At 45.8% G+C, this 16,104-nt stretch overlaps 2 protein-coding genes across 2 annotated transcripts in view; both read right to left on the bottom strand.

Annotated features, from left to right (window-relative positions):
• Window positions 1-8,765: 8,765 nt before the first annotated feature.
• On the bottom strand, window positions 8,766-11,871 carry kcnk3b (potassium two pore domain channel subfamily K member 3b). Its single transcript, XM_090219227.1, has 2 exons — window positions 11,523-11,871; window positions 8,766-9,869 (listed from the first exon to the last, which is right to left on the bottom strand). The coding sequence occupies exons 1-2, from the start codon at window positions 11,803-11,805 to the stop codon at window positions 8,938-8,940; spliced, it is 1,215 nt and encodes a 404-aa protein (XP_090075353.1). The 5' UTR covers window positions 11,806-11,871; the 3' UTR covers window positions 8,766-8,937.
• Window positions 11,872-13,845: 1,974 nt separating this feature from the next.
• Window positions 13,846-16,104, bottom strand: part of ezra (ezrin a) — a 39,243-nt gene continuing 36,984 nt past the window's right edge. Inside the window, exon 14 of the mRNA XM_036963118.2 lies at window positions 13,846-15,804. Coding sequence (XP_036819013.2) covers window positions 15,640-15,804 — 165 coding nt within the window. The 3' untranslated portion in view covers window positions 13,846-15,639. The remainder of the gene's footprint in view (window positions 15,805-16,104) is intronic.

The raw sequence follows: 16,104 nt of genomic DNA, 5'->3' as shown, positions 1-16,104 counted from the left end.
TGGAGAAACCTGAAAATAGCTGTGCAGCAACGCTCCCCATCCAACCTGACAGAACTTGAGAGGATCTGCAGAGAAGAATGGGAGAAACTCCCCAAATACAGGTGTGCCAAGCTTGTAGCGTCATACCCAAGAAGACTTGTGGCTGTAATCGCTGCCAAAGGTGCTTCAACAAAGTACTGAGTAAAGGTTCTGAATACTTATGTAAATGTGATATTTCCGGGTTTTTTTTTTAAATATAAATTTGCTAAAAAGTCTAAAGTCTAACCTTTTTTTCTTTGTCATTATGGGGTATTGTGATGTCATTATGGGGTATTGTGATGTCATTATGGGGTATTGTGATGTCATTATGCGGTATTGTGTGTAGATTGACGAGGGGGAAAAAAACAATTTAATCCATTTTAGAATGTGGCTGTAACGTAACAAAATGTGGAAATAGTCAAGGGGTCAGAATACTTTCCGAATGCTCTATCTACTCTTACAATCAGCAAAAAAAAGACTGTCCTAATATGGTCAAGGCAGTGATGAGTAGAAGACTTCCTGTGATGATGTAATATCATCTCTGACCTTCCCAGGGAAACTATTTCTGTCAGCAGAAAACAGCAGATGCTCTCTTCATAGGGAGGCAAAACAGGGATTTGTTGAATGGGTCATCCTTCTGATGCTGTTCTGGTCAAGGGTGCTTCCAAAATGGCACCCTATGCCCTATATAGTGCACTACTTTTGACCAGAGCCCTATGGAAGCCTAAACTGGTCACCACTGTGCTGTATATGCCTGCTGTAGTAATCTGGTTCACAGCCACCTCTGCCCACAATAGCCTGGGTACCAGGTAAGATTAAAAGGGTACCTGGATACCAGGTAAGATTAAAAGGGTACCTGGGTACCAGGTAAGATTAAAAGGGTACCTGGGTACCAGTTAAGATTAAAAGGGTACCTGGGTACCAGGTAAGATTAAAAGGGTACCTGGGTACCAGGTAAGATTAAAAGGGTACCTGGGTACCAGGTAAGATTAAAAGGGTACCTGGGTACCAGGTAAGATTAAAAGGGTACCTGGGTACCAGGTAAGATTAAAAGGGTACCTGGGTACCAGGTAAGATTAAAAGGGTACCTGGGTACCAGGTAAGATTAAAAGGGTACCTGGGTACCAGGTAAGATTAAAAGGGTACCTGGGTACCAGGTAAGATTAAAAGGGTACCTGGGTACCAGGTAAGATTAAAGGGTACCTGGGTACCAGGTAAGATTAAAAGGGTACCTGGGTACCAGGTAAGATTAAAAGGGTACCTGGGTACCAGGTAAGATTAAAAGGGTACCTGGGTACCTGGTAAGATTAAAAGGGTACCTGGGTACCAGGTAAGATTAAAAGGGTACCTGGGTACCAGGTAAGATTAAAAGGGTACCTGGGTACCAGGTAAGATTAAAAGGGTACCTGGGTACCAGGTAAGATTAAAAGGGTACCTGGGTACCAGGTAAGATTAAAAGGGTACCTGGGTACCAGGTAAGATTAAAAGGGTACCTGGGTACCTGGTAAGATTAAAAGGGTACCTGGGTACCAGGTAAGATTAAACGGGTACCTGGGTACCAGGTAAGATTAAAAGGGTACCTGGGTACCTGGTAAGATTAAAAGGGTACCTGGGTACCAGGTAAGATTAAAAGGGTACCTGGGTACCAGGTAAGATTAAAAGGGTACCTGGGTACCAGGTAAGATTAAAAGCGACAAGGAAAATTAAAAGTGAATGGGTGAAATAATGTGATCAAGGCAAAAAAGCATTTGTTGGCTACTTCTGATTGTACCCATGTACTGGACCTCTGATTGTACCCATGTGCTGGAACTCTAACTCGGATTGTACCCATGTACTGTACCTCTGATTGTACCCATGTGCTGGAACTCTGATTGTACCCATGTACTGGAACTCTGATTGTACCCATGTACTGTACCTCTGATTGTACCCATGTACTGGAACTCTGATTGTACTGGACCTCTGATTGTACCCATGTACTGGAACTCTGATTGTACCCATGTACTGGAACTAGCACACAAGACGTAACATTTCCTTTACATTACGAGTTCAGAAAAAGCTCTATTTAATCTCTTCGTACCGTTTAAAGCACATAACATACCAGACAGAATACCACAACTCATAAACTGTATATCCAATGTTGTTTTACTTCAGATTAGGATTCCAAAATCTTCCAAACTAAGATTTCTGGGAAACCTGAACATTTTTTGGGGTGGGGGGAGGGGGGAGTTTCAGCATTAGTTGTGATGCAGTGGCACAGGTTGGGTATGATGACACCTCAGAAAAGGGTTCTGTTGGATAGCTAGAAGAGCAGAGTAGGACCTGGGCCTGGCGTCAGTGGTCCTGTGGTGAAACCACCTGTCCTGGTGTAGGACTTGCCTTGTTTCGTCACAATGCTGTAGGACATGCCTTGTTTCGTCACAATGCTGTTGTTTCTGGTGCATTTCAGACCTGGTTTTGTACTAATCTCTTCTCGATATAGATTATTCATACATACATATATATATATATATATATATATATATATATATATATAGATTATGTAGTTTGCTGGATATTTGCTGGGTTCTGTGTTGTCAAGATTAGGCACAAATCTAGTCAAATAAGTTAAATATGGTCGTACTTGATGAATGACCATTGAGAGCTAAAAAAGTTTAAAGTTTAAGAAAAAATATGCACAAAAAAAGTAATACCTGGAGAGTTTAAAATAAACATGTTTTTTTTATTTTAAATTGAATTCATAGTGACGGAGCAGAATTATACAGAAAATGTACACTACTACACGAGTGCAATGTCATTAACAATAGATTCAATTCATTAACATTTCTGCGCTACAACAGAGTAAACGTACAGTACGTAGAAGTGTTTATTGTTCCCCAGTGAAACTGACACCAGTGGGTCGCTACCAGCTTCGCTTCTTCCCCTGTCCACCGTCTCTTTTCTCGGACCAGAGGTACGTACCAACCGGTAGTCCTATAGCCAAGGATCCGATTCGATAGCAGCGTTGGTGACGTTTTTGTAAGCTAGCTGTGGAGTGAGCTTCGCTTACGGCACGTTCTTGTCTCCGTTACAACAGCCGTCTGTTTCTGTCTGTGCAAGAGGAACAGTGGTGGAAAAATACTTTAAAGTACTACTTAAGTCGTTTTTTGGTAGTATCTGTATTTTTAACTTTACTATTTATATTTCTGGCGATTTTTACTTCACTACATTGCTTATGAAAATAATGTAAACTTTCTTTTTTTTTTTTTTATTCTTTTTTTTTTACCCCTTTTTCTCCCCAATTTCGTAGTATCCAATTGTTGTAGTAGCTACTATCTTGTCTCATCGCTACAACTCCCGTACGGGCTCGGGAGAGACGAAGGTTGAATGTCATGCGTCCTCCGATACACAACCTCTGCTTCTTAACACAGCGTGCATCCAACCCGGAAGCCAGCCGCACCAATGTGTCGGAGGCTACACCGTGCACCTGGCAACCTTGGCTAGCGCACTGCGCCCGGCCCACCACTGGTGCACGATGAGACAAGGAGATCCCTACCTAACCCGGACGACGCTAGGCCAATTGTGCGTCGCCCCACGGACCTCCCGGTCACGGCCGGTTACAACAGAGCCTGGGCGCTGCAGTACAGCGCCCTTAACCACTGCGCCACCCGGGAGGCAATAATGTAAACTTTCCCCTGACACTCAAAAGTACTAGCAGGACAGGAAAATGGTCCAATTCACACTTATCAAGTAAACATCCCTGGTCATCTTTACTGCCTCTGATCTGGCGGACTCACTAAACACAAATGCTTCATTTGTAAATGATGTCTGAGTGTCGGAGTGGGCCCCTGATTATCTGTAATGATGTCTGAGTGTTGGAGTGGGCCCCTGGCTATCTGTAATGATGTCTGAGTGTTGGAGTGGGCCCCTGGCTATCTGTAATGATGTCTGAGTGTCGGAGTGGGCCCCTGGCTATCTGTAAATGATGTCTGAGTGTCGGAGTGGGCCCCTGGCTATCTGTAATGATATCTGAGTGTCGGAGTGGGCCCCTGGCTATCTGTAATGATGTCTGAGTGTTGGAGTGGGCCTCTGGCTATCTGTAATGATGTCTGAGTGTCGGAGTGGGCCCCTGGATATCTGTAAATGATGTCTGAGTGTCGGAGTGGGCCCCTGGCTATCTGTAAATGATGTCTGAGTGTCGAAGTGGGCCCCTGGCTATCTGTAAATGATGTCTGAGTGTCGGAGTGGGCCCCTGGCTATCTGTAATGATGTCTGAGTGTCGGAGTGGGCCCCTGGCTATCTGTAAATGATGTCGGAGTGGGCCCCTGGCTATCTGTAAATGATGTCTGAGTGTCGGATTAGGCCCCTGGCTATCTGTAAATGATGTCTGAGTGTCGGAGTGGGCCCCTGGCTATCTGTAATGATGTCTGAGTGTCGGAGTGGGCCCCTGGCTATTAAGGTATCTTTACTTTTCCTCGAGTATGACAATTTTGTACTTTTTCCACCACTGAAGAGGACTGCAGTGATTTTACCTAAACAGCCTGAGATTACAAGATGGCTGGTCTTTAATCATAGCACCTCTTCTCCAGTCTTTACAGTGAGAGCAGACACCTCTTCTCCAGTCTTTACAGTGAGAGCAGACACCTCTTCTCCAGTCTTTACAGTGAGAGCGGCAACCTCTTCTCCAGTCTTTACAGTGAGAGCAGGCACCTCTTCTCCAGTCTTTACAGTGAGAGCAGAACCCTCTTCTCCAGTCTTTACAGTGAGAGCAGACACCTCTTCTCCAGTCTTTACAGTGAGAGCAGAAACCTCTTCTCCAGTCTTTACAGTGAGAGCAGACACTTCTTCTCCAGTCTTTACAGTGAGAGCAGAAACCTCTTCTCCAGTCTATACAGTGAGAGCAGACACTTCTTCTCCAGTCTTTACAGTGAGAGCAGACACCTCTTCTCCAGTCTTTACAGTGAGAGCAGAAATCACTTCTCCAGTCTTTACAGTGAGAGCAGAAATCACTTCTCCAGTCTTTACAGTGAGAGCAGAACCCTCTTCTCCAGTCTTTACAGTGAGAGCAGACACCTCTTCTCCAGTCTTTACAGTGAGAGCAGAACCCTCTTCTCCAGTCTTTACAGTGAGAGCAGGCACCTCTTCTCCAGTCTTTACAGTGCGAGCAGAACCCTCTTCTCCAGTCTTTACAGTGAGAGCAGACACCTCTTCTCCAGTCTTTACAGTGAGAGCAGAACCCTCTTCTCCAGTCTTTACAGTGAGAGCAGAAACCACTTCTCCAGTCTTTACAGTGAGAGCAGACACCTCTTCTCCAGTCTTTACAGTGAGAGCAGAACCCTCTTCTCCAGTCTTTACAGTGAGAGCAGGCACCTCTTCTCCAGTCTTTACAGTGAGAGCAGACACCTCTTCTCCAGTCTTTACAGTGAGAGCAGAAACCACTTCTCCAGTCTTTACAGTGAGAGCAGAACCCTCTTCTCCAGTCTTTACAGTGAGAGCAGAAACCACTTCTCCAGTCTTTACAGTGAGAGCAGAACCCTCTTCTCCAGTCTTTACAGTGAGAGAAGAACCCTCTTCTCCAGTCTTTACAGTGAGAGCAGAAACCTCTACTCCAGTCTTTACAGTGAGAGCAGACACCTCTTCTCCAGTCTTTACAGTGAGAGCAGAAACCTCTTCTCCAGTCTTTACAGTGAGAGCAGAAACCTCTTCTCCAGTCTTTACAGTGAGAGCAGAAACCTCTTCTCCAGTCTTTACAGTGAGAGCAGAACCCTCTTCTCCAGTCTTTACAGTGAGAGCAGAAACCTCTTCTCCAGTCTTTACAGTGAGAGCAGAACCCTCTTCTCCAGTCTTTACAGTGAGAGCAGAAACCTCTTCTCCAGTCTTTACAGTGAGAGCAGACATTTTTTACCATGTGTATATGATCTCTGCAGGAACTGAACCGACAACTTCGGTGTGTCTACTACCACGCTCTTGCCAACAGAGCCACACAAGGACCATGATCTTGTAAAATATAACGGAATGAGTCCAGCATTAAAAGCCAGTGTCAGTTTATGCCAAGCTGAACATAAGTGCAAGACCAGGCTATTGATCACAGTGTCTATGGAGATGTACTACAGTAGCCTACTACTGGGACATTCATTAGGGCACACTGTAGCAATACGGTTTGCATAGGAAAACAAACATTTCTTATTGTCTCAGTTTCAGGTGGTCTATCCCAGTTTCAGGTAGTCTATCCCAGTTTCAGGTAGTCTATCCCAGTTTCAGGTGGTCTATCCCAGTTTCAAGTAGTCTATCCCAGTTTCAGGTAGTCTATCCCAGTTTCAAGTAGTCTATCCCAGTTTCAGGTGGTCTATCCCAGTTTCAGTTGGTCTATCCCAGTTTCAGGTGGTCTATCCCAGTTTCAGGTAGTCTATCCCAGTTTCAGGTAGTCTATCCCAGTTTCAGGTAGTCTATCCCAGTTTCAGGTAGTCTATCCCAGTTTCAGGTAGTCTATCCCAGTTTCAGGTGGTCTATCCCAGTTTCAGGTAGTCTATCCCAGTTTCAGGTAGTCTATCCCAGTTTCAGGTAGTCTATCCCAGTTTCAGGTGGTCTATCCCAGTTTCAGGTGGTCTATCCCAGTTTCAGGTGGCCTATCCCAGTTTCAGGTAGTCTATCCCAGTTTCAGGTGGTCTATCCCAGTTTCAAGTAGTCTATCCCAGTTTCAGGTAGTCTATCCCAGTTTCAAGTAGTCTATCCCAGTTTCAGGTGGTCTATCCCAGTTTCAGTTGGTCTATCCCAGTTTCAGGTAGTCTATCCCAGTTTCAGGTAGTCTATCCCAGTTTCAGGTGGTCTATCCCAGTTTCAGGTAGTCTATCCCAGTTTCAGGTAGTCTATCCCAGTTTCAAGTAGTCTATCCAAGTTTCAAGTAGTCTATCCCAGTTTCAGGTAGTCTATCCCAGTTTCAAGTAGTCTATCCCAGTTTCAGGTGGTCTATCCCAGTTTCAGTTGGTCTATCCCAGTTTCAGGTGGTCTATCCCAGTTTCAGGTGGTCTATCCCAGTTTCAGGTGGTCTATCCCAGTTTCAGGTGGTCTATCCCAGTTTCAAGTAGTCTATCCCAGTTTCAGGTGGTCTATCCCAGTTTCAGGTGGTCTATCCCAGTTTCAGGTGGTCTATCCCAGTTTCAGGTAGTCTATCCCAGTTTCAGGTGGTCTATCCCAGTTTCAAGTAGTCTATCCCAGTTTCAGGTGGTCTATCCCAGTTTCAAGTAGTCTATCCCAGTTTCAGGTAGTCTATCCCAGTTTCAAGTAGTCTATCCCAGTTTCAAGTGGTCTATCCCAGTTTCAGTTGGTCTATCCCAGTTTCAGGTGGTCTATCCCAGTTTCAGGTAGTCTATCCCAGTTTCAGGTAGTCTATCCCAGTTTCAGGTAGTCTATCCCAGTTTCAGGTAGTCTATCCCAGTTTCAGGTAGTCTATCCCAGTTTCAGGTGGTCTATCCCAGTTTCAGGTGGTCTATCCCAGTTTCAGGTAGTCTATCCCAGTTTCAGGTAGTCTATCCCAGTTTCAGGTAGTCTATCCCAGTTTCAGGTAGTCTATCCCAGTTTCAGGTAGTCTATCCCAGTTTCAGGTGGTCTATCCCAGTTTCAGGTAGTCTATCCCAGTTTCAAGTAGTCTATCCAAGTTTCAGGTAGTCTATCCCAGTTTCAGGTAGTCTATCCCAGTTTCAGGTAGTCTATCCCAGTTTCAGGTAGTCTATCCCAGTTTCAGATAGTCTATCCCAGTTTCAGGTGGTCTATCCCAGTTTCAGGTTGTCTATCCCAGTTGCAGGTTGTCTATCCCAGTTTCAGGTGGTCTATCCCAGTTTCAGGTGGTCTATCCCAGTTCAGGTGGTCTATCCCAGTTCAGGTGGTCTATCCCAGTCCAGGTGGTCTATCCCAGTTCAGGTAGTCTATCCCAGTTCAGGTGGTCTATCCCAGTTTCAGGTAGTCTATCCCAGTTTCAGGCTGATTTCCTCTGTTTGTTGCTTAAAGGAATCTGACCTGATCACTGAGTCTTGACCAGTGATCTTCAAATCCCAGCCTGGTGGTCCAGAGTACCGCTTGTTTTCTGTTCTACCTGATCATTATTTTCACCCACCTGGTGTCCCAGGTCTAAATGATTCCCTGATTAGAGGGGAATCACCCACCTGGTGTCCCAGGTCTAAATGATTCCCTGATTAGAGGGGAATCACCCACCTGGTGTCCCAGGTCTAAATGATTCCCTGATTAGAGGGGAATCACCCACCTGGTGTCCCAGGTCTAAATGATTCCCTGATTAGAGGGGAATCACCCACCTGGTGTCCCAGGTCTAAATGATTCCCTGATTAGAGGGGAATCACCCACCTGGTGTCCCAGGTCTAAATTATTCCCTGATTAGAGGGGAATCACCCACCTGGTGTCCAAGGTCTAAATGATTCCCTGATTAGAGGGGAATCACCCACCTGGTGTCCCAGGTCTAAATGATTCCCTGATTAGAGGGGAATCACCCACCTGGTGTCCCAGGTCTAAATGATTCCCTGATTAGAGGGGAATCACCCACCTGGTGTCCCAGGTCTAAATGATTCCCTGATTAGAGGGGAATCGACCACCTGGTGTCCCAGGTCTAAATGATTCCCTGATTAGAGGGGAATCACCCACCTGGTGTCCCAGGTCTAAATGATTCCCTGATTAGAGGGGAATCACCCACCTGGTGTCCCAGGTCTAAATGATTCCCTGATTAGAGGGGAATCGACCACCTGGTGTCCCAGGTCTAAATGATTCCCTGATTAGAGGGGAATCACCCACCTGGTGTCCCAGGTCTAAATGATTCCCTGATTAGAGGGGAATCACCCACCTGGTGTCCCAGGTCTAAATGATTCCCTGATTAGAGGGGAAGAATTCAAATCGGCAGTGGAACTGGTTTTGATGTCCCAGATTTGAAATTGGTCTGATCTAGACCGAGCTGCGTCTCTTGGCGAAGGCCCTGAATGGGGTGAGGAAGTTTAAGCCAGAGGCTATGGAACTGATGCACTGGTTAGGGCTGCATACACACCCTGTATCACCTGGCTCACAGTAGTGAGAGGACATCATGTCCCATTGAGGGGAGAGCATGGTACAGTTCTCTACGTATTGGTCAGAGAAGCCCAGGTCCCGGTTTATAATCATTGGGATGGATCCCTGGCCCTGCAGATTCTCCCTGCTGCGGTACCACAGACACGAACACACTGTCTGGAAGCCCAGCACCTCGTTGTACACATCCTTCGGGCCTCGCTTGGTGCCGCCGGTAGTAGTGGCTAGGGGAGTGGAGGAGGAAGTGGAGGCCGAGACAGAAACAGCAGACAGACCGCCGTCAGCGTTCTTCTCACCCCTCGTGGAGAGGAGGGCTTTCTGCTCGGCGTCGCGCCGTTCGTCCTCTGTGTTCATCATCAGGAACCTCAACACAACCAGGTTGAGGAAGGCGCCGATCACGGTGAGTCCCGTCAAGATGTATACGAAGCAGAAGGCCACGTAGCGCGGGTCGTTCTGCAAGGCGTGGTCCTTCTGCAGCGCCACGTAGTCCCCGAAGCCGATGGTGGTCAGGGTGATGAAGCAGTAGTAGTAGGCGTGGAAGAAGCTCCAGCCCTCGTAGTGGGAGAAGGCTGCCGCCCCGACACACAGCGTTGACATGCAGGAGAAGAAGCCGACGGTCACCATGTTGGCCATGGACACCTCGGTGTGGTGCAGGCCCAGACACTGCTTGACCCGATGGAAAAGGAAGCGGACCAGTGTGTTGATGCGTTCTCCCATGCTCTGGAACATGACAAGGGTCAGGGGGATCCCCAGGAGGGCGTAGAACATGCAGAACACCTTCCCTGAGTCCGTGCTGGGTGCAGCATGGCCGTACCCTGGGAGAGGAGAAGGAGAGGAGAAGAGAGGAGAAGGAGAGGGGAGGAGAGGAGAGGAGAGGAGAGGAGAGGAGAGGAGAGGAGAGGAGAGGAGAGGAGAGGAGAGGAAGAGGTAGAGGAAGAGGAAGAGGAAGAGGAAGAGGTAGAGGTAGAGGTAGAGGTAGAGGTAGAGGTAGAGGAGAGGAGAGGAGAGGAGAAGTAGAGGAGAGATCAATGTCCTCATTCTGATTATAAATAGTGCACTACTGTTGACCGGGGGCCCTATTCCCTATATAGTACACTACTGTTGACCAGGGCCCTATTCCCTATATAGTGCACTACTGTTGACCCGGCTCTGGTAGTAGTGTACTATATAGGGAATAGGGTGCCATTTATGACGCTGACCAACTGTAAGCCACTACCACTGTGCCTTGTTGTGTTCCACCACTATTTATAATCAGAATGAGGGTACTGCTGCCCGCATGAAGAATTCTGCACACACACTAATCTCCAAATGTGTGTGGTAGAAATAAGCGGCTCTACCTTAGCATAGCTTACCTATTGTATTTATCACAGTGATAGAACCCCCTGAGGAGACGTTAGCATAGCTTACCTATTGTATTTATCACAGTGATAGAACCCCCTGAGGAGACGTTAGCATAGCTTACCTATTGTAGTTATCACAGTGATAGAACCCCCTGAGGAGACGTTAGCATAGCTTACCTATTGTAGTTATCACAGTGATAGAACCCCCTGAGGAGACGTTAGCATAGCTTACCTATTGTAGTTATCACAGTGATAGAACCCCCTGAGGAGACGTTAGCATAGCTTACCTATTGTAGTTATCACAGTGATAGAACCCCCTGAGGAGACGTTAGCATAGCTTACCTATTGTAGTTATCACAGTGATAGAACCCTCTGAGGAGACGTTAGCATAGCTTACCTATTGTAGTTATCACAGTGATAGAACCCTCTGAGGAGACGTTAGCATAGCTTACCTATTGTAGTTATCACAGTGATAGAAACCCCTCTGAGGAGACGTTAGCATAGCTTACCTATTGTAGCTATCACAGTGATAGAACCCCTCTGAGGAGACGTTAGCATAGCTTACCTATTGTAGTTATCACAGTGATAGAAACCCTCTGAGGAGACGTTAGCTACGCTAACATATTGTAGTTATCACAGTGATAGAAACCCCTCTGAGGAGACGTTAGCATAGCTTACCTATTGTAGTTATCACAGTGATAGAAACCCTCTGAGGAGACGTTAGCTACGCTAACATATTGTAGTTATCACAGTGATAGAAACCCCTCTGAGGAGACGTTAGCATAGCTTACCTATTGTAGTTATCACAGTGATAGAAACCCTCTGAGGAGACGTTAGCTACGCTAACATATTGTAGTTATCACAGTGATAGAAACCCTCTGAGGAGACGTTAGCATAGCTTACCTATTGTAGTTATCACAGTGATAGAACCCTCTGAGGAGACGTTAGCATAGCTTACCTATTGTAGTTATCACAGTGATAGAAACCCCTCTGAGGAGACGTTAGCATAGCTTACCTATTGTAGTTATCACAGTGATAGAAACCCTCTGAGGAGACGTTAGCTACGCTAACATATTGTAGTTATCACAGTGATAGAAACCCCTCTGAGGAGACGTTAGCATAGCTTACCTATTGTAGTTATCACAGTGATAGCGAAGTAAAAAGATCCGGCGAATTTCCACTGCACCCCGGCTTTGTGCGGTTTCAGTTGCAGCATCACGACTTCGAGCTCGTCAAAGTTCACTTTAGTCAAATTGTATTTCTGTTTTAACTCCCACTTCCTCTCGTCCAGCTTTCTCTTTTGGCTTCTCTCTTGTTTCGACTCCAGAGTGTCGAAGACGGCTGCCCCGACCAGCAGGTAGGTAAAGATGCTCATGATGAGAACGAGGGTACGCACGTTCTGTTTCTTCATCGCGATTGGAGAGTTAGTTCCCTTGGAGACAGACTGGCTCTCGTCTTATTAAACATCTACCAGGTTTTTAACTTCCTCCTTTAACGGACTCTGTGGTTATAGAAAACCTTCACGATCCTTTTCAGGGCACCACTCCCACGGCGGAGTGGGATGTCTGTTCTTTCAGCAGCATCCCCACGGCTCGGTGGGATGTCTTTCCCTATTTGGTCATCTTGTCAGGAGCATATGGATCTAGCTCTGTTCCAGGGTGTTACTAGGAGCATATCTATGTAGCTCTGGTTCAGGGTGTTACTAGGAGCATATGGATCTAGCTCTGGTCCAGGGTGTTACTAGGAGCATATGGACGTAGCTCTGGTCCAGGGTGTTACTAGGCTCATATCTATGTAGCTCTGGTCCAGGGTGTTACTAGGATCATGTGGGTCTAGCTCTGGTCCAGGGTGTTACTAGGAGCATCTCTATGTAGCTCTGGTCCAGGGTGTTACTAGGAGCATATGGGTGTAGCTCTGGTCCAGGGTGTTACTAGGAGCATATGGATCTAGCTCTGTTCCAGGGTGTTACTAGGAGCATATCTATGTAGCTCTGGTTCAGGGTGTTACTAGGAGCATATGGATCTAGCTCTGGTCCAGGGTGTTACTAGGAGCATATGGACGTAGCTCTGGTTCAGGGTGTTACTAGGAGCATGTGGGTCTAGCTCTGGTCCAGGGTGTTACTAGGAGCATTTCTATGTAGCTCTGGTCCAGGGTGTTACTAGGAGCATATGGATCTAGCTCTGTTCCAGGGTGTTACTAGGAGCATATCTATGTAGCTCTGGTTCAGGGTGTTACTAGGAGCATATGGATCTAGCTCTGGTCCAGGGTGTTACTAGGAGCATATGGACGTAGCTCTGGTTCAGGGTGTTACTAGGAGCATGTGGGTCTAGCTCTGGTCCAGGGTGTTACTAAGAGCACATCTATGTAGCTCTGGTTCAGGGTGTTACTAGGAGCATATGGATCTAGCTCTGGTCCAGGGTGTTACTAGGAGCATATGGATCTAGCTCTGTTCCAGGGTGTTACTAGGAGCATATCTATGTAGCTCTGGTTCAGGGTGTTACTAGGAGCATATGGATCTAGCTCTGGTCCAGGGTGTTACTAGGAGCATGTGGGTCTAGCTCTGGTCCAGGGTGTTACTAGGAGCATATGGTTGTAGCTCTGGTTCAGGGTGTTACTAGGAGCATATGGTTGTAGCTCTGGTTCAGGGTGTTACTAGGAGCATATGGATCTAGCTCTGGTCCAGAGCGGATGTGGATGTATGCCTCAATGTGGACAGCAGCTATAAGATGAACTCAACAGCGCTCTGTCTTTCATCTGAACGGGACCAGAAATATTCTCTCTAATCTGTTTTCTAATTGAACCAGGAACATTTTCTCTATAATCTGGGCCATTGTTTTTTGTAGTCACACTTTACAATGTCTCCCTAGCCGATTTAATATGACATGGTAGTTAATAACACACACAGCAAATAGGCTACAACATGGTCAGTATCCTACCGTTGTTATACATGTTTGTGGGATGCACAATTGCAAGCATTATGAAAAGTTTGGGGTCACTTAGAAAAATGTCCTTGTTTTTTAAAGAAAAGCACATTTTTTGGTCCATTTAAAATAGCATCAAATTGATCAGAAATGGCAGCTTCAATAATTAGTACCCCGCAAAACACCAGTCTCAACGTCAACAGTGAAGAGGCGACTCCGGGATGCTGGCCTTCTAGGCAGAGCTCCTCTGTCCAGTGTCTGTGTTCTTTTGCCATCTTAATCTTTTCTTTTTATTGGCCAGTCTGAGATATGGCTTTTTCTTTGCAACTCTCAATAACAAACATATTGTCCAGTTCATTAATAGGCTCTACCTCAATAACAAACAGGTTGTTTAGTTCATTAATAGGCTCTACCTCAATAACAAACAGGTTGTTTAGTTCATTAATAGGCTCTACCTCAATAACAAACAGGTTGTCCAGTTCATTAATAGGCTCTACCTCAATAACAAAACATGAAGAAATCAAACAAACTTGATTGATGTTTTTTAATTGAACAGTGTGAGGCCAAGATAATGGTCGTCTCCCGAGCACATGACAGGCATACGATATCTCAAATAATCATCAGTACAATCTTTATAGTCAATTGGTTCTCTTCAATATACAGCTGCAACCCAGGCAAAATGCTGTTGTTGTTTAATGGCCAAAATTAAATAAATCAATCTACCGTCCCATATCCCCTTATTAGTGATCGGGTTCCGGTGAATGTAGGCCACTATAAAGGGGATAGGGTGGGCCCTGGTGAATGTAGGGCACTATAAAGGGGATAGGGTGGGCCCTGGTGAATGGAGTGCACTATAAAGGGAATAGGGTGGGCGCTGGTGAAAGGAGTGCACTATAAAGGGGATAGGGTGGGCCCTGGTGAATGTAGGGCACTATAAAGGGGATAGGGTGGGCCCTGGTGAATGTAGGGCACTATAAAGGGGATAGGGTGGGCCCTGGTGAATGTAGGGCACTATAAAGGGGACAGGGTGGGCCCTGGTGAATGTAGGGCACTACAAAGGGGATAGGGTGGGCCCCTGGTGAATGTAGTGCACTATAAAGGGGATAGGGTGGGCCCCTGGTGAATGTAGGGCACTATAAAGGGGATAGGGTGGGCCCCTGGTGAATGTAGGGCACTATAAAGGGGATAGGGTGGGCCCCTGGTGAATGTAGGGCACTATAAAGGGGATTAGGGTGGGCCCCTATTGAATGTAGGGCACTATAAAGGGGACAGGGATCTGGGATACATCCTATATCAAAGGAAGGAGTGACACTCAGCACCCTCTTCTGATCAATACAACCTACTGAGTCATTTCTTTACTTAAGTCATTGTGTAATCACATACGATTGGTAATCAATATATTTATAACGTGCATTCAATCATTCTTATTTTGGTATGTATAGATAGAGTCAGGGTCTTGTGAAGACACTGATTACTGAAGAAGCTACCATAGTTTTTTTAATTTATATAGCAATGTACGGTTCATTTTAACCACATACACACACACCAATGCATGTTGACAGTATATGGTGTATCAGTGAATCATTTGGAAATAATGATCATCGAAAACAACTTGCTCTCTTTCCCCTCCTAGCTATATCTATTGAAGAGACAAAACGACACGTCATTAAAATGAGGAAGCATTCATTTTCTCTTTAAGAATTATTTCTTATCAGAGTTTGGATAAAAAAAAATTAAAAAAAATAGTTACTACTTTGTTTCATGATCAGTTATTTTTTATAAAAAAAAAGGGCAACGCTATCTCTGATCTAAAATGTTATATGTTATCGTTTTTATAATGTTATAAACTTTATCTCTCAGTCGGTGTGATACTGTGACTTTTCTCAATGAGATTACTGTTGGATATTTAGGAATAACCAAAGCTTCCTATGGACTAACAAGGTATTACTTCTACCAAAGCTTCCTATGGAATAACAAGGTACGGTTTCTTGTTTTAAAGTTTTCTCCAGGACCATTCTCTTTCCATCTCAGTCTCTCTCTCTCTCTTTCCATCTCTGTCTCTCACTTACTCCATCTCTCTCTCTCCCCCCCTCTCTCACTCTCTCTCCCTCTCCCTCTCTCCCCCCCCTCTCTGTCTGTCTCTCTCTCCCTCTCTCTCTCTCTCCCTCTTTCTCTCCCCCTCTCTCTCTCTCTCTCTCTTTCTCTCTCTCTCCCTCTCTCCCCCCCCCTCTCTCTCTCCCTCTCTCCCCCCCCCTCTCTCTCTCCCTCTCTCCCTCCCTCTCTCTCTCTCTCTCTCTTTCTCTCCCCCTCTCTCTCTCTCTGGTCTACAAGGATTCAAACTCGTCCACTCTCTGTTTGGTGTTACCCATACGGATTTGCCGCAGGGTCTTGTACTTGTCTCGGCCAGCGCGGACATTCTCCGTGTGGAGCAGGTCGTTCTGGGTCTTCATGGTGTCGTCTCTGGTCTCGGCCAGGTCAGCACTCAGGGACTGCAGACAGAAAGGGTAAAAAAATCTCACTTTTAAAAGTTCATAGTCTCTTAACTCGTACACAAATAATGTTGTTGACTTGTTCTATATTTGTATTTTTTGTACAAAGCATAAATTGGAGAAAAACACATTAAACCCCCCCCCCCCCCACCTCAAACAGATAATTTTAATAATACTTGACATTTCCTCATAGAACATGATGTCATCTCCCTGAGGAGGATGAGCTGGCCAATCAGCGGTCTACCTGCATGAATATTTTTAATGACCGGTATATGCCCACACCATTCCAACATGTAAAAA

The sequence above is a fragment of the Oncorhynchus mykiss genome, chromosome 25, assembly GCF_057628025.1.
Source record: "Oncorhynchus mykiss isolate SJ-2025 chromosome 25, ASM5762802v1, whole genome shotgun sequence".
Lineage (NCBI taxonomy): Eukaryota > Metazoa > Chordata > Actinopteri > Salmoniformes > Salmonidae > Oncorhynchus > Oncorhynchus mykiss.
This window is presented reverse-complemented; position numbering and strand designations above follow the sequence as displayed.

Coding starts and splice junctions, on each gene's coding strand:
- kcnk3b (XM_090219227.1), bottom strand. CDS start 11,805: ATGAAGAAACAGAACGTGCGTACCCTCGTTCTCATCATGAGCATCTTT. Junction 9,870..11,522: donor CACTGTGATAACTACAATAG/GTAAGCTATGCT, acceptor CTCCTCTCCCAG/GGTACGGCCATGCTGCACCC.